Source organism: Suncus etruscus, chromosome 1, assembly GCF_024139225.1.
Source record: "Suncus etruscus isolate mSunEtr1 chromosome 1, mSunEtr1.pri.cur, whole genome shotgun sequence".
In the NCBI taxonomy this organism is placed as follows: Eukaryota; Metazoa; Chordata; class Mammalia; order Eulipotyphla; family Soricidae; genus Suncus; species Suncus etruscus.
In genome coordinates, this window is record NC_064848.1 from 172861086 (window position 1) to 172884052 (window position 22967).

General features: G+C 54.5%; 1 protein-coding gene across 1 annotated transcript in view; it reads left to right on the forward strand.

The window, feature by feature from the left end:
- BCAS3 (BCAS3 microtubule associated cell migration factor) overlaps window positions 1-16124 on the forward strand; it is a 662199-nt gene extending 646075 nt beyond the window's left edge. Inside the window, exons 27-28 of the mRNA XM_049764542.1 lie at window positions 4582-4647; window positions 15318-16124. Of these exons, the coding sequence (XP_049620499.1) occupies window positions 4582-4647; window positions 15318-15466 (215 nt within the window). The 3' untranslated portion in view covers window positions 15467-16124. The remainder of the gene's footprint in view (window positions 1-4581; window positions 4648-15317) is intronic.
- The last annotated feature ends 6843 nt before the right edge of the window (window positions 16125-22967 follow it).

Below are 22967 nucleotides of genomic sequence, written 5' to 3' on the forward strand. Positions count from 1 at the left end.
ATGTCTTGAACATTCAGACAATTTCCAAATGACTGCAGGGAGGTTTTATAAATTGATTAACATATAACCGTTGATGTGTGTTTTACAGAAGACTGTGTGCGCACACATATGCATGAGCAGCATCTTTTTGTTTATTTGGGGTGTGTTATTTTGAGGGGGAGGGAGCACCTGGTTGCCCTTAGAGCTTACTCTTGGTTCTTCACTCAGGGATCACTCTTGGTGGGGTTCAGGGGAATTCTATGTGCGGATAAGGATTGAACTTGGGTCAGTACAAGGCAAACTCCAGGCCCCAAACAACATCTTTCATTTCAGGATAGTAGAAATTAATTTTTCAAAAGTGTATCTGTTGTTTCTGGGGTTGGCCCCATGTGGGCCACTAGGATTAGCTCCTCCAATGGACCTTGGGTCTCCCACTTGCCCCACTGCTGAGGTTCTGGAAACATTTTTATGTTAAGATGTCCTGTTCCCTATCAGTGTCCTCTCATCTCGTGGGAGATGGATGTCACCAGGTGACAATACATAAGGCATTGAGGCAATGACAGGATTCCCTTATCTTTCCCACACCTAATTCCCTTTTCAAGGGAGATCTCTGAATTATCAGCATTCACTGTGAAAACTAGCTGATTCTATTGAACTTCACAGACAATTCAAAAGATGTGGCAGCTACTAGAACTTTGCCCATCCTGTGAACTTAAAGCATACACAGCTCAGAGAGGAGAATTTTCCAGCTTCATGCCCAGGGTAAATGTCTCAAGGGTCCTGATTCTCTGCAAGCAAGCAAGTGAACAGTGTCCCCCCAGGAGGCTGTGAAGGGAAGTGTCCATGAAATGACCCTGTGCCATCCTGGGGTTCCCCGTTCTGAATGAAGGCTGCTTTCATGAATTCTTAGACTGCTGCCCTTTGCCTTTCCTAAGTAAATCAGGGTTCTCATAGGCTATAGAGGCATCATGCATGGGGCCATTGTGGATCGGGGTCCCACGGGTCATGTGACCCCTCATTCACTACAACTAAACAGCTTTGATCCTTCCTTAAAGTCTTCTCTCACCCTCCTACAGCCTCTGCTTGTGTCAGAGTGATGTGCTCCCAAAAGCATAAAAAGGGACACAGTCTCTTGCCCTTCTAGAGGAAGACTCTTCCCTCCCCCCTACCACTTGTGGTGGCCACCACAAGACATAATCTTTCCTCTTTCTTCCTCCCCACCCAAAGTCTTCATTCTCTCCAACTTCCTGTGCCCCATTGCCCCTTCTCCGAGGGGCAGTGCTGAGTAATAATATGGACATGCCACTTCCCTCAGCTTCTAGCTTGGGTCTGGCGGTCTTGCCAGAGGCTCTGTGGGTCACATTCGCGACAGTCTGCTGCTCCCCAGACTGCCCCTCTACTCCATAAGACCCTGGGCCACTGTTGTCATTCAACAAGCTGGCTAGTTCTTTTTTTCAACTTCCCCACAGCAAGAGCTGGCAGTCTTCTCCACAAAGCGCTATGTGTTCTCTCAGACGCCTCTTCAGGGTGGCCATGCTTCCCTCCATGGCAGGCTATGTGGCTTCTTCTCTCACAAAGATGAAAGCCCTGGAGGAGACAGCTAGGCTGAACTGAGGGTCTCATCCCCTTTCCTCTGCTGCCTTCTGGGGTCCCCTTACTTAACTAGACACAGCAAAGGTCTTAATTCTCCCTGACCTACAGACTGTGTGCTTTCTAGGATGCAAAGGCAAGTCGCCAGCACCCTAGTAATTGAGAACAAGGGTCTGCTCAGAGTGGCAGGAAGAAAGTCCCAGAGGCACAGGGGCGATGGCTGCTGCCAGGGAGACGGGAGACTGGGGGCACTTGGAGACATGCTGGGTATTGCCCGTGTCTCAGTACAATCAGCTAACCTGTCCCCAGTGGCTGACTCCTCCAGATGAGAGATCAGAGCTAAGCAACTTCCAGTGTCCAGCCCACAATTGTTACCCTAAGGAACAGTGGGGTTCCTCCTTGATACAGTATTTAGAAGACATCATCAGGATTGGGGCTTCCTGTCCTCCTTCCTCTTGAAACCCATGGGAGAGGGACCCCATGAGTGTTAGCAGTGGGGCCTCTGGACCTGTGCCACCATTCTAGTTCTGGGGGATATGGGAGACTTGGGGTCCATATCCCCTCATCCACTCCTCAAAAAAAATGAGAGTTACTTCCCATTTCCCAAACAGTTCTCCCATGTCTTGTCCTCTGCTCCTCACCAGAGTAGGAGAAATTGAAACTTAGAAGGCTGAGGTTGGAGTGAGCTGTTTGGGGCATGTCCAGGCCTTGAGTTCTTGGCATATTCACCTGGTCAGATGGACAGAGAAGGGCCTTGTCATCACTGCCCACCCACATCCAAAAGAAGAGAGGGTCCCCAGCTTAGTGGCAGAACACAGGACTCAGAGATTTTGAGGCTCTGGGCTTAATTTCTATCAAAACATGGAGGAACCCAACCAAATCTCACCTCCTGGCCCACCAGGGTTCCCAATTTTATTCCTCTGCCACCATCTTCCTGTAAACTCTCTGACCTGTCCCGGCGACCCATCTGTCCCCAGAACAGCCCCTCTCCTGACTTTGCTATGATTCATTCACCCCATTGCTACCTTTCAGACCAAGCTGACACCCTATCCCAAACCCCGTGACACCTTTTGTGGCTATATAGCTGACCCCCCCTATGTATGTCCTCCAAATTTTCATACAATTGCCTCCTGGATACAGGATCACAGATGCACACATCGCTGCCTTGCCTACCTGTTAGTCCAATACTAGTTGGACCTGCAGGCCACACCACACATCTGAACCCCTCAGTGCTTCATAAACCACATCTGATTCATCTTTGCTGCCTCTAACCTCCAGCCTTCTTCCTGCCACCATCTAGCCTGGGAGAAGAGCCAAGCTGGCCTCAGTTAATGTTTGTTGAATGACTGAGAAAGTTTGGGTGGCTCCTGAGAGGAGAAAGAAAGCTAAAGAGCAACAGGGGAAATGTTATGTTTCTATACACTTGTTACTTACTCACCTGTTCTCAGATGTGACTCCAGGCAAATAAGAGTTTCTCTCACTCTCCTCCTCTCCCATCTTCCTGCATGCTCCTTTTCTTATTCAACCCATACTTTGGCCTTTTAAGCTCCCAGACCCAGGACTCAGAAACTCCCCTGCTAAACCTGTCTCATGAGCTAATACCTATTTTGAATTCTTGAAGCAAAAGTATACTGATGCTGTCCACAAGGAGACCATGTCAAGACCACCTCATTCCAACTCTTACTCCCCCAGAGGAGCCTCCATTTCTGCAGAAAACATCAGTATGGGGCCAAAGGGTGGGGGAAATGCTGCTGGAGCCCCCAGATCAGGCCCTGCTCTGAGATATTCACATAGGTAAATGGTTAACAAGAGGGAGGATTTCTCTCTTTGTCCTCCTGTGCCAGAGAATTCACCTTTAACCATTGACTTTTCTGTGAGGTGTGAGCTCAGAATACAGTTGAGCTCAGTCATGGGTGGTTAAATGCCTTTTTTCCCCTTCTGCCCTGGCCAGATCTGCCCCCTACCCCCGATCTTCTCAAAACATAGTCTGAGGGTTGTAGACCACCTCAAGGTTTTGCCACCATAACTGAGGAAGATGCACACACACACAGGATATAGGTGTCGGAAATGACCCTCCAGCCCCTTAGAGATCCAGAGCCTCTGTTCCAAACACAAGAGAGCTCTGAATTAAGACTACCAGGCCAGACAAGTGTGCTGGGTTTATCAGAAGAAGGCCTCTTGGGCTCCAGTCTCAGAATTAACTGGCCTTGCTCCGATGACAGGGTCTTGCTTCCTGCCTTTTCCACACCCTCCTCCCTTTCCCTGTCATCCCTCACCCCCCAGGACCTGCAGACCCACAGCATGAAATTCTGTTTAACCTGCTGGCTGACTCCCCTGGACCCAGCCTTCACAGACCATATATGTTTCATTCAGTAAATCTCTTGCACCCTTCTGTGTGCTTCATTGACTTTGGGGAGGACCCACATCCCCTTACTTTCTTTGTTTAGGTCCTTTTCCTTCCAGGCTCCTCTATTCCTTTCACTGGCCTTTTCCCATCAGCTCCAGACCCAAGAGCCCTCTCCACGTCGATATGGGTGGTGGGTACTGACCTGAGGTCTGGGGAAAAGGAGGAAGGCAAGCATGTCAGGGCCCCACCCCATCCAGGTACATGCGGGTCTTTGGAAAGACTTGGAGAGCCTTTGGTGTCGTGCTTTCTCTATCCCTAAACCACTGAGAGCTACACATGAGCATGTATCCGTGATCCTTCTCAGAATCTCCAGCCAATACAGTCAAGCAGCTTTGGACTCTAGGCCTGGTCTCTCATCCCATTGCCCCAAAGAGGAGGGCGGACACACTCAGGAGCTCCCAGGAGGCTGGCTTTACCCCACCACCTTGCACGCTCCTGTGCGTGGGTGGCAGACAGGCAGAACTGGAGAAATGGAAGACAGCAAAAGAAAGACACCCCCTCCTAATCCGGGTTACTGAGGACAGTGGCCCAGTCCCATCTCGGTGTTTGCTCTTCATGGTCCCTGTTGTGATCCTCTTTAAAGAACTATTTTATTTTCAATACAGACACAGCCCTTGACGTAGCCGTTAAAACCATCACCCCTGAGAGACACATGGCTGTGAAGTGTGTGGGTATGTAACCTCCGGTCGCTGTCGCCGTGCCAGGCTCAGTCCCACTGCTCTCTGCCTTGTAGGAGGCTGCGTTTCCCCGACCCCTGCCTGATGCTCTGCCTACAGGGAACAGTGGAGCAAGGATCAGGAGTCAATGCAGACAGGAGGGAGGTCTGGCCAAGGATGGGTTCGGGATGGGGCCAAACTGGTGCTCTTCACCTCACAAGAGTTTCTTTGAGGCCGGCACTCCCTGCCCCCAACAGCCAAGATGGAAGTCAAATTTTCGGATTCTGCTGTGCAGAGCAGAGAGGTCACTAGGCTTTAATGCATTTACCATTGACTGCCCCTCTTGTAGTGCGTCTATTAGTGAGTAATTTGATTTGTACCTATTCATTTGCAGTCCCTGCAGGAGCCTGAAGCTGGCCCCTGGCATAATTGGTGCTGTCTCTATTTTTACATCATTAGATTAGCCCCGACTCCTGGCCACTTGTTGTCTGCGCTTGTCTGTCCATTTATACAACCTAATGTAACACAAAATTCATTACTGATCACATTACTTTCAACTCTGAAGCCAGCCTTGTGATAAACATTTGGTTAACCCTTCCCTTCCCACAGGAGGGCTGACAGAACAAATGCACTTCCACTCGACAGGCAAATCAATATCTTAATACACCAAAGTGGAATTGCATTTCTAGATTTGTTATTCCTCCTGGAGGAGCAAATGGAGAGACGCGCCGGAGCTGGCTGAATTGAATAATGAATAGAGCCTCGGCACCAGTAGCCTGTCTGAGCCCAGTACAAAGGCCAGCCCGGCCTCTTCATCTGGACAGGCGACTGTGCCTGTGCCATCAGAGTGGAGACTGGGGATTCACTCCTGGCTCCTGTAGGGATGTGGGGGAGTAGGGGGTGGGGAAAATGGTGCATGCCCAGCAGGAATCCTGACAGGCATCAGAGGCCTGCCTCTCTCTCTCTCTCTCTCTCTCTCTCTCTCTCTCTCTCTCTCTCTCTCTCTCTCTATATATATATATATATATATATATATATATATATATATATTCTCTCTTCTATCCTCTCTCCTCTCTCCTCTTCTCTCCTGTCTCCTCTCTCCTGTCTCCTCTCTCTCACACACCACTTTTCTTTTTGCAAGGCTTGGCTTAGGACAGTTGCACCCTGACCTGCTTTTGTCTCCCTGAATCTTACTCCCAGGTAGAGAGGTACTACACCCAGAGCCATGCCACACTCTACTACCAAGAAGCTCGGGAAACCCCATGGTGACACTTCAGGTGGCCATTTAGTTTGAGGGATTTTTGATTTGCACCACACTCAGGATCGTTCAAAGTTTACTCATGGCTTTGCACTCAAGCCCCTGTGGGGCTCAGGGGACCGAATGTGGTGCTGGGGACGAAACCTAGGTGGGGCATGTGCAAAGAAAGCACCCTGCTACTCTTTCGATTGGTCATTTGGAAGCAAAGTACCTATTCCCTTGTAGAGCCAGGTCAGCAGTGCTGGGGTTGGTGGGTCTGTGGGTGCATTCACCTGTCTCTCTCTGGAATGAGCATTCTTTAGCACCCTAGGCCCAGAACTTGGTGCTAGTCCTCTGATTGCGATAGTGGTGAGCAGGATAAGGACTCAAGAGCACAGGAGCAGGCCAAGAGTCCTAACAGGATGTCCACACTGCTCTGTTTAATCTAGAACCTTCTCTGCATATGTCCTTCCTGGTTTCTCCTTCCCTGGCCCTCATCAGTCCTTGAGTCACATCCATATCCACTGTAAGATATTGGCTAGAAGGACAGTTTCATGTATAAAGAAAAGGATCTTATTAAGAACTCTCATGAAGCTGGTGCCACAGAGATGGGAAAAATCGCCTTTGAGGGAGCGGCAGCAGAACCATCACGGGAAAGTCAGTTCCTTCTAGAAAACAAGGAGCTACAAGCTGAAAGTTATCTACTGGATGAGACTTCCATGGAACTGGGACTCTGATTATATTCTGGAACATCCTGAAGTGAAATCACAGGGGTCCACACCTGGCACTGAGGCACTTCTCTTGAGTAGGACGTCTCCCTCTAGCCTCCTCAGACCCTGCACCTGGAACCCAGCAAGTGCTCCAGCAGGCCAGAAGCCAGGAGTAGTTCTTCCCTTATCCCTCAAGGTGGGGGCCAGACCCTTCACCCCCACCCCCTACCCTGAGAAGCTCCATTTTCCACATAGGACTAGAGACAGGCCAGAACCATCCAGATCTGAACTTGAAAATGCTGCCTACTGTGTGGAATTTTTAAGGTGGGGATCTCCTGGGCAGGATATTGCAAGACCATTCTAGATCAAGGCAGAGGAAGGACAACAACACTAGGGTACAACTGAGGCAAGCCCCCCTGGACAATCCCCAGGACTGTCCCACCCAGCCACAGTGCACCCACTGGTCTCACTGCACCTCAGGGGCAAGATAATGGGCAACACATAGGCCAAACTGGGGCCTGCCTGTCTATCACTCCTAACACAGGCCAAAGCCTATACAGAATCCAACTGAACAGGTGTACAGAGGACAGTGGGCAAGCCAGAGAAATAAGAGGCTGTGATTTCTGGAGACATTCAAGGGGCTCCAGATACTCAAAGGGACACACAGAGCTAGAGATTGAACCAGGCTTGGCCACGCATAGTCTGCATCTTAACCCCTGTACTATTTCTCTGAAACACGAACATACATACCCCAGTGACCATGGTTATTTTGGGGGGGTGGGAGTGGGAGAAGGGAATAGACACCATCTGTATTGACTGGATTCAAATCACGGTCATGCTGCAGCTGCATGCTAGGCCAGCACCCTAACCTTTGTACTATCTCTCCGGCCCCAGAGACTGATTTCTTAACCTTGCTGAAAAGGGAGGAAGCTATAGTCTTTCCAAACTCCTCCGTGCATGGTAGAGAATTTAATTACGTATGCACATTTGAACAAGAACCAGATGTGGCGAAGCCTGTCAGCCAGCAACTTCCCAGGAGCAGCTTTCTTGTGGCCCGAAGGCTTTTCGCTGTCTTGTGAACCCAGAGGGAGCTTGGGAAGTACCTGCCTGTTGTGCTCTGTGGGGATTTTCAAGCATTGCACTGGCACCTCAGGAGTGTGCCAGCTGCTTGCATGGAGAAGTTCCTGCTGTAGCACCAGCTGCATCCTAGCCATCAGGCACATGTTGCTGTGCACCCAAATGGAGACAGCTCCTGCCAAGGCTTTGTTTCAGGCCCCCTGGAACTATCTAGATAGTTCTGATGATGAACTGAGATGATGAACCCCAGCAGGGGTCTCAGCCAAGAGAAGACACCAGAAGAACACAGCCTGATCAGGATGCCTCTGCGCTAATGTAGATCTCCGCATGTGTGATCTGAGCATATTTGGTCTCCTGGAGCCCCACCACCACCTCTTTTCAGATCCTTCCAGCTAAAGAGGGCCACAAAGCAGCTCATCAGCTCCTGTCTGGTGGGATGAAGCAGATGAGAAGTGAAGTGACTTGCCCAGGTCATTCAGCACATTGCAAGCATATTATCAGCTCCCCTTATCTCCCACCCTCACCCTAGTAGTCATCCTCCTCTTCCTGGCCATTCACAGGGCATTTCTGCTCTCAGAGTTCAGCCAGAGGGAGCCAGGACTGGGTATCCTCACCCCTCTGCCTATCACTGTCCCCAGGTGAAAGATGGACTGACTGGACAGACTGCCTCCTTGGGGACGTAAAATTAGATAGTGGAGCAGTATTGAGAGGATGGCTGGTCAGGGCACTATGGCTGAGCTGGTCCACATCAGGGCAGGGAGGGGTCATCTTGCTGGTTTCTCTTCAGAAACCCACACCCAAGGGCATGGTATCATGGCTTTACTGGAGGGGATGGTACCTTTCTGGATCTTTTCCAGCCTGGGGTGGTCTTGCCTGTTGGCTGTTTTAGGAAGAGCCTGAGACATGGCTCAGACCCCTAACTTGCACCCCTCTAACTTATCCCTCATCAGTTACCTCTGATCATCAGCTGTCCAAATGTTGTGAAGGGAACTGGGGTTGGTGTGAGCTGATCTTACTGAGTTCAAATGTCCCCTCTCCCCCACTTACATATGTGTACACACACACACACACAGAGCTCAGATGACAGGAGTAAGAGACAGGCCTTTAGATGTGGACCTTCCCTTTAGTCTCCTTCCCCTCTCATCTCCTCTTCCTCACCTTCCCAGCCATTCATTTTCTGTTATCTTATTCTCTGGCTTCATCCTACCCACCAGGGCCACCCCTGTGCCTCCACCTTTGGATACTGTTGTGATTATGGTCATTGTAATAGATGGTCCTGAGGCCTGAGCCCCTTTCCTCTGACCCAACAACAGAAAGTATGGGGAGAGGGGAACAAAGGGTGATGGGCTTTCTGGGGGCTAGTGAGGTGTGTCTTCTCATCAGTCTCTTCACCAAACACCACTTGTGGGAACCCAGAAGAATTTCTGACTTCCCCCCAAACTCTGCTGAGGTTCTTAGGCACCTATTTATGTGGCCCAGTGGCTCAGGGAAATGGAAATCTCCTGAGCCATAGGCAAATTGCCTCAGCATTTGGAGCAAAAGTTGGAGACAGGCTATGTGGCGTTGGTCTTGTTCTGCTATGTTTCAGGCTTCTGTTCCCAGGCAGGGGCAGGTAGCAGAACTGAGAAGAGGAGAGAGAGCACCTTTGTGGGAGTGAGCCATTTGGGTTGAACTGTCAGCCAGGACAGAAGAGTGGCTGCCCACTCTGGTTGTTGGCACAAGTCTGTGGTGTCTAGGGCATATCTAGAGCTGTGTAAGCCCCAAAATGCCAGGCTATAGGTCAATCTGCTTCTCATTGCTCCTATGCAGCCCAGGCCAAGGGTCCCCATATTCTGGATTAGGGCAAACCCTTTCATCCTCAGCCTCCCAGTTTCACAAGCCTCCCCATTTCCTTTTCTCCCAGGAAAAGCAACAAAAATCCCAGTGTGCGAAGAAAGGCTTTCCAGTACCCTCAGCTCCAATCTATCCCCTGAGACCTCCATGTTATTGGGTGAGGACCCACTTTTGGGTACTCATGAAGGCTGGGGCATTGCTGAGGGGAAGAGACCCCTGTCTAAAAGGGGTATGTCTGAGTGTGCCCTGGAACCAGCTCTCCTCACTAGCCATCTTCTCTCTCTGCTGCACTTTTTACCTCTGGAGAAGTGCCCCAGGCTAAGATTGGCGCCATCTCCTACCTGCCTGGCTGCCAGAAGGTCGCTCACCCAGCTCCATTTCTGCCTCATTGGACAACCCACTGAGACAAACTTTGGAGAGGAGAGAGATACTTTTTGGGCCCCCTGTAAGGCAGGTGATCAGAACAGAATCACCAGAATCACATCCTAGTTGACATCTGGGCCCTTTCTGTCCAAACTCCAGCACTAGGAGTTTGCCATTGCAAACTCACACAGACTTACCTCTTACAAAAATAGAGTTTGCATGGTGGGCCCAGGCTCTGGGGGACAACGCCTTGGTGACAGAGATGATTGCTTCAGCTAACTCTGTCTCTGCTCAATTCACAACAGGTCTGGGGTTCCCTATTCCCCCTCATCTGTTACCTTTAGGAAAGCAGCTCTTAGGAGATCTGCGCGCGCGCGCGCGCACACACACACACACACACACACACACACACACACACACACACACACCTCTTTAGGAAAGCAGCTCTTAGGAGATCTGCACACACACACACACACACACACATAGCTCTTAGGATCTGCACACACACACACACACACAGGAGATCTGCACACACACACACACACACACACACACCCCTCACTCACATCTAAAGTTCCTCTCAGCCACAGGAAGTAGAAATTCAGGCTGTGTGGGAACCTCCCGAGCTGACCCTGGGCAGACCCGGCCATGCTGAGGCTTCTCTCCTGAGGTCTCCCAGCAAGGACTGAACCACCAGCTCAGTTGGGATGAACAACAGGGAGTAAAGGGTGGTAGACGTAGAAAGGAAAAAAAATCAATGCATGTCAGCAGAGTTGGAAATTTATTTTCCACCTTGGAAGAGGGTATTTACAGAAAGGAGAGGAGGGAAATGAAAGGCTGTGAACACATATCTGCCATCTTCTTATGTGGTCCATTTCTTGATTAAAAAGCAAGAATCCTTCCCAAGCTTCCGTTGAGAGCGAGCCAGCCATGGAGGGTGGGGGGACCTGGAGACAAGAGATGGCAGCCAGGGCAGAGAATGGGGATGGGATTCCAGGGGGTCTCCGGAACATCCCCCATCCCCAGGATCTCAGCTTTTCCAGCATTTGCAACTGGAAACTCGGCACACTGTGCATGCAGTTTCCTTTTACTCTTCCAGCTTTGCTATAAAACAAGCATCATTTCATGTGCAGGAAACTGAGGCACAGAGAGTACAAGGAGTCTGCCCAAGGCCTCAGTGGGTGCAGAGCCTTTTTCAGGCTGGCCAACCTGTCCCCTCCTCCTTGGTGACAGGGAGGTGGCTATCATGGTGTAAGTGGGTGGAAAGACTCCAGCCCGAGGTTTAATCCTGCTCCTGCCGGGCTGTGTGGGTGGCGAGCCAGGGACAGAGCCGTGGGGCTGCAGCGGGAGCCCATAAACGTGCTCTGCTAATCCCTATAATGAGCAGCATGGCGGGGCTAGAGCCACACGGCTGAGCTGCCTGCAGCTGCCCAGCAGAGCCATAGGAAGAGGCCTGGGGCTGCCGGGGTCCCAGCACACACTCACACCCTCACCAGGCTTCCCAGGATGTCTGAGTTAGAGAGAGACTCTCCATTCCCCAGCTCCTCACCACAAGCTGCCCTACTGTCCACCAGCCTAGAGGAGGCCCTGGAGAAGTCGGGTCAAGTAGAACCCGCTGGGGTTCCAACTCGCATGCCATGGCCTTTCATGGGGAAAGGTGTACTTCATGTATGCTGGGTCTTTGTATCCCTTTCTCCAGAAGGCCCTGCCTTGTTGAGGCTCCTCTAAGGAGGAAAAGTCAGCACCCTGCAAGAGGAAGACCCCCAAGAAGGCATTCAGGGTGAAGTGGGGACCAGCACCCCAAAGGAAACAACCACAATGGAGTCTTCATGTCCTGACTCCCCATCCCCACAGGGCTATGTCTCACCCTTTTGACCTTCATTTTTGCCTTTCCTACCCCAACCCCCCAAGCAAAGGGGGCACAACGTAGTATCCTGTCATGGGATGAGGGCAATGTCTGGTGGCTCCCTGCTTCCACACAGCCTAACCCACATGAGGAATGACATTTGTGGGTAACCATGCTCCCTGTGTGAACTCCTTGCAACTCCCTAGTGACCAGGCCAACTCTCTCTGTCTCCTTTGCATTCTGCTAGGCTCCATGTGGAGTGGGCTCTGTGAAAGGGGAACTTTCTTCTTTTGTAAATACCAAGGCTCTTCCCTCACAGACAGCTTAGCTCAAGTCGCTCCTCTTGCCCCTGGGACTGGTCTAACTTAGTTGTAGTGCAAGCAGCAGCGAAGGGGATAGGGGGATACGAACCCTAAGAGCCAGAGGAAAGGAGTGGACGTGGCTGGGGTCAGTATTGCCCACACAGCCATTTCAGGCCAGCATGCCCAGGTCATCGTCTCCATCCTCTCCTTGGTTTGGTCTGTCTGCAGAGTGGGGTACAGAATGACTGAAGACTGCAGGTGTGCCTTAAGTCTGAGTCCAGCCATCTCTCTTAGTGCCATTTTTCATTTGTTTGTTTTTGAGTCACACCCTGAGGTGCTCAGGGGTTACTCCTGGCTCTGCACTCAGAAATCACTCCTGGCAGGCGGGGGATCATTTAGGATGCTGGAATTCGAACCACCGTTTGTCCTGGGTTGGACAAATGCCCTACCACTGTGCTATCTTTCTGGACCCTCTTAGGGCCATTTTTGTTCCCTACTCAGCTTAGGGAATAAAGCCGAAAACAAATCTCCTTTAGAGATTTCTCCACCATCTAGATATTTCTTGATTCTCTGGGGCAGGGTGGGGAGACACTGGGTAGAGGGTTTTTTCTGGCCCTCACCCCACAGAACCTCCATCTCCAGCCTGCTGCCTTGACAAGTTTCCAGAAGCCTTTCTCCACAAACCCAATGGCTGCTAGAGAGCTGTGCAGGTCTGGGCCTCTTGGGAAAAAAGGGAGGAAGGTTGCCAGAAGCAGGGCTTCTGAGCCCCAAGGTGTAGGTGTCCTGGGAAACTCTGTGGCTGTCTCTCCTCCCTCTGCATGGGGCGCTCTCTGGCACTGCATGGGCCAGAAGTCCCACCGCTCCTCCGCCTCCCTTCCCAGGCTGCTCCTTCTCTGTGTGTAGCTCCTCTCCTTCACCCCCACACTGAGGAGGGTCTCAGCTCCATCACAAGAGTTTGGCCTTCAGGTCCCCTAGGTCTGTTGGGTTCCCCACGCCTGACACATGCATGTCCCTCTCCCCCTGACCACAAGACTCTGCCTCCCAGTGTGACGCCCCCACAACTCCTCCTCTCCACCTGCTTGCCGAGATCAGTGTACTTCTCGATCATTGTCCATATCTTTCCCCCCCGCAAAAAAAGATTCCTCAATGCTTTTCTTTTCAAAAGGGAAAAAAAAAGGAAAAAAAAAAACAATGCCAACAACCCAGCGCCCGTGAGCAACCCAACAGTAACAAAGCGTGTGCTCGGGATGGAGGAAGGTAAGGCCGCACCTTTCCGTTTGCTGCTTGCTCCAGGGCTGGGCAGCCGGGATGAGTAGAAGGGGGGAACATGTGTGCACCCCTCACACACACACACACACATTGTTCTCAGGAAGGAGCAAGATGGGGGTCACAGAAGGTCCTGCCAGCCCCTGGCTTGTTTGTGTGATGAGTCCCTCTCCTCACATCTCTCACTTGCTTACTTCTTCACGCAATCATTCATTCATTCCTGACATGTTCCTTTGGGGACTGACTCTTAGGGGTACAGAGACAAGGTACTAAACCAGCCCCCCAGGCTTTCCATCTGGTAGGGGTCATGCCTACGAGCAGATGTTGCTTACTGGGACCTGGGGCAGAAGCCAGCATCCTGGGCCCTGGCTGACCCAGTAGAAGACACTTGAAAAGATGGGGCCAGAGGAATGAGTGAGTGAGGGCTTGGCCATTGGAGAAGTTGCAGGAAAGCAGAGGCCTCTGACAGCCTACAGGATCCTTAAAGACAGCCACAGGGGAGGCACTGAGGGTAGGTAGGTAGGTAGATCCCAAGATGCTGGTTCACAGGCTGAGGTTGGGCTTTCTCCCTCCTCCACACCCACCCTCCACCTTCACACCCCATGCCATGCAGAGAAGACAGAGGTTTTTAAGCAAAGGGAAATTAAGATGGGGTTGTGCTGTCCATAGAACCCCCTTCCTCAGCTTTCATATAGGGGTGAGTTGCAGAAAGGGTAGGTTGGGAGCCCAAGAGAGAACTCTGGAAATTCTCCAGGTAGGAAACAGGCCTCATGGGGTCCTGACGGTGGTAACTTGGAGCAGGGAAGAGGCAAGAGGCTGGTGAGCAGGGGGCATTTCTACCCACTCCCACCCCTGGCCCCATTGGTGAAGAATAGGTATCCCAGGCTATACCTGGCCTCCCAGAGCAACTATCTCATCCGTAATATTCCTTTGGTAAATGTTTCTGCACTGTCACATGAGGTGGGGGTCAGAATTTGGGTAGGGGGGTATTTCGGCTGAGGGGGCTGCACCAAGGGGCAAGGGGCAAGGGGCGGAATGGTGCGCTTGGTCCTGGGCTCTGGTTTCCTCAGCTTCTTTGGCAGTGTGGGTATGTCAGTACTTTGCATCAAGACCATTTGGGGGCCTGTCCCTGCCTCTGGACAATGCTAGCCTCTCGTAGACCAGTGTCCTTTCCTGCTCCTTCATCTGGGGCTTTCTTCCATGGACCTCGTGTCCAGACCATGAGGAAGCCCCTGCTTTTTCTTGCTTCTGCCAGTGCGTCTCTCTCTCCTGCTGTCAGCGCCCCCTAGTGCCAGGACGGCCATGCATGCGGGCCTGGAATCTCCCACCACCTCGTAGGCTTGCTTGTGAGGAGAGAGGGGGCTCCAAGGACCTTTCTTGGAGTCTGAAGATCTATGGAAAGAGCCAAGGTTTCTTTTTCACTTTCCTGTCCTCTCTCACTCTGTCTGGGCACATGCTCTGTCTTCCCAAAACCGGGAAAGACTTGAGGGTGCCGAAGGAAGCAGAGCGCCTTTGTGTTCTGCCCACATCCGGAAACTTCTTCACTTTTCCCAGGATTGGGCTCATTGTTGCAGTCCAAGTCTCTCTGGGCAAGGAGAAGCCAGCATCATGCCCGGTGTCCACTGCCCCCAATCTGCTGAGGCCTCACATCTGACTAGTGCTGCATGAATCCCCTACACGTGGTCCCAAGTGCCTGCCTGAACCTCTGAAGGGGTGCCGGCAGGCCTCACCCTATTCTGTGGCTGCTGCTCCCGGGCAGCCTCAGGGTTGGGGGCGACATGCAGAGAGTGGGGTCAGCGTGAGATCCTGGCTGGCCTGTGACGCTCAACCATGATCGTCCTGCACCAAATTGATGAAGCAGAACCTAGCCTGCCTGCTGAGCCTCCCTGTGACTCCAGCTACTGCCTGGCCTGGCCCTGGTGCGGGAGGGGACAGCAAGAACTCTCCCTGCAGAAGTGGACCCAGATTGGCGCCTAGAGGCAGGCGGCTTAACCCTAGTGTCCCCAGGAGTCCTCTCTCTGACCAGCTCTGCCCTCTCCTCTGTTTTGCAGAGCTGCAGCGCGAGGGAAGCATCGAGACTCTGAGTAACAGCTCAGGCTCCACCAGTGGCAGCATCCCCAGAAACTTCGACGGCTATCGCTCCCCACTGCCCACCAACGAGAGTCAGCCCCTCAGCCTCTTCCCGACTGGCTTCCCATAGGGACCAGCGACCTGCTTCGGCCTGGCCGGCTGCTCCACTGCTGCAGGGAGTGGGGAGCACCCCAGCATTCAGTCTCTGCTCCTCTTTTACCCACCACCTTCCCCAAGCTTCATGCCAGCCGACACCTGCCCTACTGGACTGAGAAGAGACACTTCTTCAAAGCTCCTCACCATCCTCTGACCTCTCCCCACCTGTCATCAGGAGCTGTGGCCCAGAGAGACTGCAGAAGCTCTGCCCCCTTCCTTGTTTGCACATAATGTTCTGCATTTGGATCCGCTTTTGTATTTTCTAACCATACCCACTGGGGTCCTACGGGGAAATGGGGGGAGTGTGGAGAGGGCAGCTGGCCAGGCCAAGCATTTTGACCCTCAGTGGACACCCCCAGCCTATCCCTCCTGGCTGTGCACAATGACCGGCTTCCCTTGGCCAGCCTCCCTCTGGCATGGGGTAAGCTGAGGCTCGGAGTATTAGGGATGGAGGAAGGAAAAAACCCACCTTCCTTTCCCCTCAGCTCATGGAAAGGATCTGTCTTTCTCTCTGGAAGCCCTTTTGCCCTGGTCCTGTACTGTTCAGTGACAAAAAAAAAAAAATGTGGTAACTGAGGCTCTGTCAAAAATTGCACGTCTTGTCCAATAAATCACGCTGCAATTGGTGTCCATCCCTGCCTGACTGGGGTCAGGGTCCTCTCCCAAGTACAGAATCATGTGTCCCTTTCCCAGGCCCTCCTATGTACCACCAAGGGGGTAGTCCTGGAGAGGATAAGAAGTGAAGGAATGCTTAGTCTGAGTGGACCCTGAAGTCTTACTGTGGCCTCCTTGCCTGTTAGCAGAACCCGGGAGTTCTAGAGGCACTATGGGCTCAGATTTTTCTCTGGTCATGACACACATGTCCTTGGCCTTTGCTTGGTGGAAATATAAGGCTGTTCAGCCTTCTGTTGTGTGTTATGAACATTGTAATGGCCTCTTGTTTTTCAACTCTGAAGGTGGAAGAAAAGTCAGTGAACGTGGGTGTAATCTAGTAGAATCTTGAACCTCTCACTACCATTTTTGTTTCCTCTTCTATGGCACCTCAGGACCTAAAGCAAAAGAAGGTCCTAAAGGAAGGATACATAATTAGGGGAAGCAAAAAAGGGGGGTGTTGAACAGGAAGAACGTATCCTAGTTCCACTTCCAGGGAGACATACAAGAACAGAATGAAATTTCACACAGGCAGATGTGTTTGAGGGTAAAATTTAATGGAACGGTTCAAGAGCTGAATTCACAAACAAAGCAGTCCTTTCCCCTCCCCTTCACTAATGTTCAGTCTTCCTTGCCGCCTGAGAAAAGATTTTAGCTTTAGTTCCTTCCACCCACTCAGCTGGACAGGCTGGGAGAAGAGGATCCTGAATCCTACTAGGATCCATCGGCTTAGCAGTAGCCCTGCATAGCCTGGGAAATCTACAGGCTGAGAAATCACGTGGCAGAGAAAGGCATGCTGGGAGCTGGGCCTAAAGAGGCCAAGGCCCAGCCAGTGGGGGCTGCCAGCAGCACTTTTTCATACACTGGATTGGAGACATTGGTGTGCCTAGCATAGTGCCAGCACCAGCCAGAATAGTGTTTTGGTTGAAGCCAGTCCAGAAGGAGGAGGCCTGCACAGGCTGCCCATAATGCTGGTGGACGAGTCAAAGATGGAGAGCAGGAAATCTTCAACTAGGCAGGAAGCAAGTGGGCTGGCAGCTTAAGAGACTGTTGTTCTTCCGGGCTCAGGCCTTCCCCTCCAAGGGTGCAAAACAACCCTAGCCTCCTCCAGTCAGGGAAAGTGGTGGGTGTCCGGCTGGACTTGCTGGCTGAGCTTGCAGGACAATCTGGTTATTCATCTGCTCACAGCCAGAGCAACTCTGAGTATGTGGGGGAAGGGAAGGATAAGAGAGGCCAGATAAGCTGGCCCCATGGCGGCTGCCACTGTAGCTTGGGGTTATCAGAGAAGCCTTAGGCCTGGCCCCCAGCTAATTGGGGGTGGTTAGAGATTCTGCCACAGGTTGTAATCAGCTAGAAGTGAGAACTGGGTTCCAGAATGGGAGACCTTACTGCCCACTGACCTGAGTGCATCAGCCTCCTGTCCTTTGTAGATAAAGCCCACAGCACTCTGCATCTCACCCGGAGTTCTAGGAGACCTCTCTTACATCAGAACAGCAACTAATTGTGGCCTGACTAAACGACCTTGACCAGGCCAAATGACCTCTCTGATTCACCAAAGCACTGCCCACCCCCACCCACAAACACACTCCATACAGATTACTGTGGTCTTTTTCTCTCACTGTGATGGAAGAACAGATATATTCTGTGATTTATGCAGAAATTGAGGTAGGAGCTAGGGTAGCCACTCAAGACTCCAGGATTGTCCTGAGAAAAGGTGCCATTGACCCCAAAAGGATGTCACACACACATACACCCACATTCTTGTGCACACAGCAGTTCCCTGGAAGTAAACGGTCAGAACCTCACTTGGCAGGGGCTTAGAGGTGGATTTGTGGGAGGGGGGGGGTCAACACCCGATGCTCGGGTTACTCCTGGCTCTACACTCAGAAATTGCTCCTGACAAGAGGGGACCATATGGGATGCCAGGAATCAAACCACACCAGGTCCATCCTGGATCGGCTGCATGCAAGGCAAACGCCCTACCTCAGTGCTATCTCTCCAGCCCTTAAAGATGGTTTTAAGGGGCAATTTTCCTGTCACAGATCACAAAATGGTCTGTAGCCCCATCCCCTATTTAGCACATGAGAAGTCTGCACCCAAGGAAAGACTATTCTATTTGCCCACACTAATCAATCGACACCTGTCTGCACACTGTGGTTTCACCTGCCCTCAAGGGTCATCTCCTAGGGCCCAACCTCTGTTCTGGTCTCCCAAACTATCCAAGGCTCTAATCTCACCAAGGCCTCTCCAGGCTGCCAGGCAGGCCTGTTCCCTCCTGCAGAGCTGGAAACTCCTGGGGCTGAGGATCCAAGCAAGACCAGCCCTGAAGTGGCAGGATTGACTCTGCTATAAGACTGTATATTTTTTTTTTCAGTTTCTATTTTTACTGTTTCCCCTTTTTTACCCATTTGTAACCAATAAAGAGTAAAGTGTAAAGAGAAGAGGGGAGAGTGCAAGCTGGGTAGCCAACATCTCCACCTTGTGAGAAGTGAGTTTAGCCTTGATTTCTTTTAAGGTTCTGGGCCCCATCCCAGCTCTGATCTGATGCCCCCACTGCTGCATCTCCTTGGTCCATCGCTGCACCTCAGCGTCTCTCCGGAACGGTGGGGGGATTGGGGACATACATCTTGCTGGAGGAACAGCAAAGGTGATGCAGGGTAGAAGCTTCCTATCAGTCACAAGGGCAATAGGGTGGCTCGAGGCTGGAACTGGGGATTGATCTGACAGGACCTGACTCGCAGTTCTTTCAGTGGAGGGGGGCGGCGCTGCAGGATCCCCAATTGCGGCTCGCTGACCCCCAAGCAGCTCCAGGGAAGAAATCCTGGCGGTGCCAGCGTTTCTGAAAGCGAATCAAGAGCCAGCCGGCCAGGCCCGCCCCTCACTCGCAGGTGGGCTGGTCCTAGGGGGTCTCTCCTGCGCCCTAGCCAGGTTCTCCCCAAAGGGCTGCGTGTCAGGGGCCCAGCTCCGCCCGCACAACCCTGCCCTACACGCACACGCAGAGCCGGGCTGCACCTCCCTCCGACCCGGCCGACCCCCAGGTTGGCAAGGGAAGAGACACCACCCGCGCGGACCTGGACCTCAGAGCTGCTAATAGTCTGGAATTCTCTCCCAGGGGGGAACGGGATCCCCCAAACTCTGGGGGAAGTCATCCAAAGTCCGCCGGGGACTCGGTGGCCGGCCATGTGACCTCGCCCTCGGTTGCAGAGCGACGACCCTCGAGGGTCAGGTCCGTCCAGGGCCGCCGCATCCCCCTGATGAGCAGGGACTAGGCCACACAGGCCGAGGCTCCCCGCCCGGAAATCGGGGCCCCGCCGCCCGCCCGCCCGGGCGCGAGGCCGGACCCCCCTAGGCGGCGGCGGGGAAGAGGTCGCGCCTCGCGCTCTCCCCGCGGCCCCCCGCCCCAGCCCGGCCAGTTGGCCGACCCCGCGCGGGGTAATTGGGTCGGGAGGGAGGCGACGGGCGGGCGGCGACTCCAGAGACCGCGCGCCTGTCAGCCGCAATTTGGCTAAGTGGTCGGGACAGGCCGGGCGCTGCGGGCCAGGGTCATCGAGGCCGCGGCCCCCACCTCAAGCAGACCCCGGACCGCGGGGAGCCGGCCCGGCCGCTCCTTCGGGAAGGCTGGCGCCAGGGCTCCGGGAGGCGCGGGCTGCGTTGAACGGGGTGCATCTGAGTCGCCCCCACTTCCCCGCCCCAGTTCGGCCAGACGGGGACAGACCGACCGACGCGTCTGGGGATGGGGGGGGGGGGATGCCCTCCACTGCTGCTCACACCCAGGGCCAAGCGCGTCACCTAGCTGGCCCGAGCGCAGCTCCCATCCCTGCGCACACTTGAGGGGTCTCTCAAGTGCCAGCGCCCCGAAACCGGACGGACGCACATTGATCCCCCTCCACCCCTCGACTGGCCTCCCCTCCCCGGCCGTCCAGTCCCGTCCACGCGGGCGCGCAAAAACAACTTGGGGAGGAGAGGGAAGATAGTGGCCGAGCCAGGCTGCTTGGGCAGGTCCCGCAGTGGCCCGCCCTTAACCCCGCTCGAGGTTACGGGGCTAAAGGACGCGGGGCCAGCCCGGCTCCGGCCCGCCGCTCCACCCGGCCCCGTTTCCGAGTCCGGGGAGGCGCGGGGCGCACCGGGCGCCGTTGTGCGCGGGAGGACCGCAGCCCGCGCCCGCCCGACGTCCAGACCCCGGGGGCCCCGGGGAGGGAGGGGAGGCGGCGCGCGTCCCCCGCGCGTCTGCGGGGCCCGGCCGATGCGAAGTGACAGGGGCCGGAGCTTTGTTGTGGAGCCTCGGCCGCCTGGCGCCAGCCGCCCCCGCCCGCGCCCTCCCCCTCAGCCCCGGGCGGCTTTCGAGGCGCCCCCCGGGGCTTCTTAAAGAGACACGCACTCAGCCCCGGGGACTCCCCGCCTTCCTCCCAGGCGCCGGTTTCCCGAGAAGTGAAAGAGGGGAGACCTAGACGGGGGAGGGGCTGAGCGGGAATGGGGCGCCGTGTGGCCTGGGCCTCCGACGCGCGGGTTTTCGAGGAGCCAAAGACATTCTCACCCCAGAGTTGGGGAGGCGGGGGATGGGGGGATTTTTAGGGTTCAGACTCTTGAGCGAGGGCAGCGGCAGAGCCTTGAGGAAGGTGCGGGATGGCGGGGCGGGGCAGATGGTGAAAGCCGGCCTGGAAGGTGCCTGTGGTCACCGGAGGGCAGGTCCGTGGCCCAGAGGCTGTGACCAGATGTCATCATGCATGGTCCCCTCAATGGAGCCGCGACCTGGGCGCTGCGGGGTTTGGGAATAGGGACAACTAAATCAGCAGGTTTCAAATACTTTGGGCCTTGGACCCCTGGCGCAGTTGCAATCTTTCTCCAGGAAAACATCCAAACAGCACACACTTAGGTGTACGCTCATTCTTACAAGTACGTGTGCAAACACGACTTTGCAAATGTATTCACGAATTCCCAGACCTGCAACCAGATTCCCAGAGAGGGGAAACCTGCCCTGACTTATCTAGTAACCAACCTCCTGCCTGCGCAAACTTGTCGACACACGTCCTTCCCGCAGGGGCCACATCTCGCCCAAACTGAAGCCGGCAGGGCTTCCCCCGTGCAAAACTGTAACGGATCCTGCCCGGGCTGCGTAGACTGCGCAGCGCAGAATCGAAGATTCGTTCTGGGCAGACGGGGGTAGAGGGCAGCGAGAGAGAAATTACCACTCCAAGAGCGAAGTGGTGAAGAAAAGCGGGGTGGGGAGGCGGCAGCTCCCAATTTTGCGTCGATAGGGTGGGGGTGTTGAAAGCTCCAGAACCAGCCAGGTCGTAAAACTCAATAGTCCCCAAATGAACCCCTATTTCCTGGACATGGGCTGAATGGATGAAGTCCCAAAGTGGAGCGCCGTGCCCTAGGACAGGGAATGCACGGCGAATGAGCAGGGTGACCTGGGCCACTGATGCCTGAGCGCTTCCAGCACGCGGGCCCTGGGCCCGGGTGGCACAAACTGGCCGGCACGATGTGTGGGAAGGGCCGCCACCCGCGTCTTGTACGTGCGGGTGAGTTGAGGGTCTTGTCCTTCAGAGCTCGACCACCAGGAATCAGTCCACAAGTGGGCGCCTAGCCAGATTCCGGCCAGGTGTGTGGCCGCTTCCCTCTCTGCTCGCCAGAGCCCGGGCACCCACCTCACACAGGACACAGCCAACCCGGGCGCTAAATACACTCCTCGGGAAGAGAAAAGTATCATCAAGGGCGACTAGGGAACCAAGATGGCTAGCCCGGCTGTGCGGGCTTTCATCACAGGCGCGGGCAGTCACTAGGACACCCCAATACGACACACACACACACACACACACACACACACACACACACACACACACACACACACACACACACACACCTGACTCTTCGGCTCTGCTGAGCGCGGGTGACAGGCGGTTTCCCAGAGCCAGGAACAAACTCCAAACTCGGGCAAAGAGGGAGGCTTGCGCCTCCGGTATCGGATAGGGCGAAAATTCGTTCGGTCGCGGCTCAAGAATCTGGGGGCCAGGACCGGCCAGCGCCTCGATGCCCCGAGCTGGGCGGAAGGCGCGCTCACCTCCCGCGACCCGGAGACCCACTCTCCCGGCCATCGCAAGGGCTCGAGACTCGGTCTGGGCTGCAGATTGATGCTGGGCTGAGTCCAGGACTTGCCCAGAAAGAACTCCAGGTTCCTCCCGAGCCTTCCAGTAAAAGGCAGCTGCGCGCTCGGGGTTCCCCGAGGTTCCCGAGTGTCAGGCCGCACCCCGTTCCCGCCCACGCCGCCAGGGCTCGGCCAAGGCTGCACTCACCGGCTCCCTCCACCTGGGTTCCGAGCTGGGACCTCGGCCGCCCGCGCCCCGTTTTCTAGCACCCGCAGCCTCCCTCCGAGTGCCGGGGCCTCGGGGCGGCGCCGCAGTCGGGAGCGGGGTCGGAAGCCAAGCCGGGGAGCAGGCCAGAGCGGCCGGACAGCCGGGCGCAGAAGGAGGGCGCCCCCTCTCCTCTCTGGGCCGTGTCAATGCTTTGCACTTGGGGGCCGGCTGGCGGCTGGGGGTCCTTCCCCAGGGCCCCGGGACCCCGGGCGCCCCCCGCCTCGGGCCCTTTCAGCGGGTCGGGTCGACCGGCCGCGCTTTCCCGGTCGGGGCGCCGGCCGCCGCGGGCGCGGGCGGCGGGGTGGGGGCCGGAGCAGGGGGAGGGGTCTCGGGGCCCGCTAGCCCGTCATTGGTTAATATTTTATTCTGTTGACATGTTTTCTTACTGCTGAGGCTTCCGACACCTTCTCCCCGGCCCCCCCTCCCGGTCGGAGCTTGGCCTGAGCTGTCAAAACCCCGCCCCCGGAGACC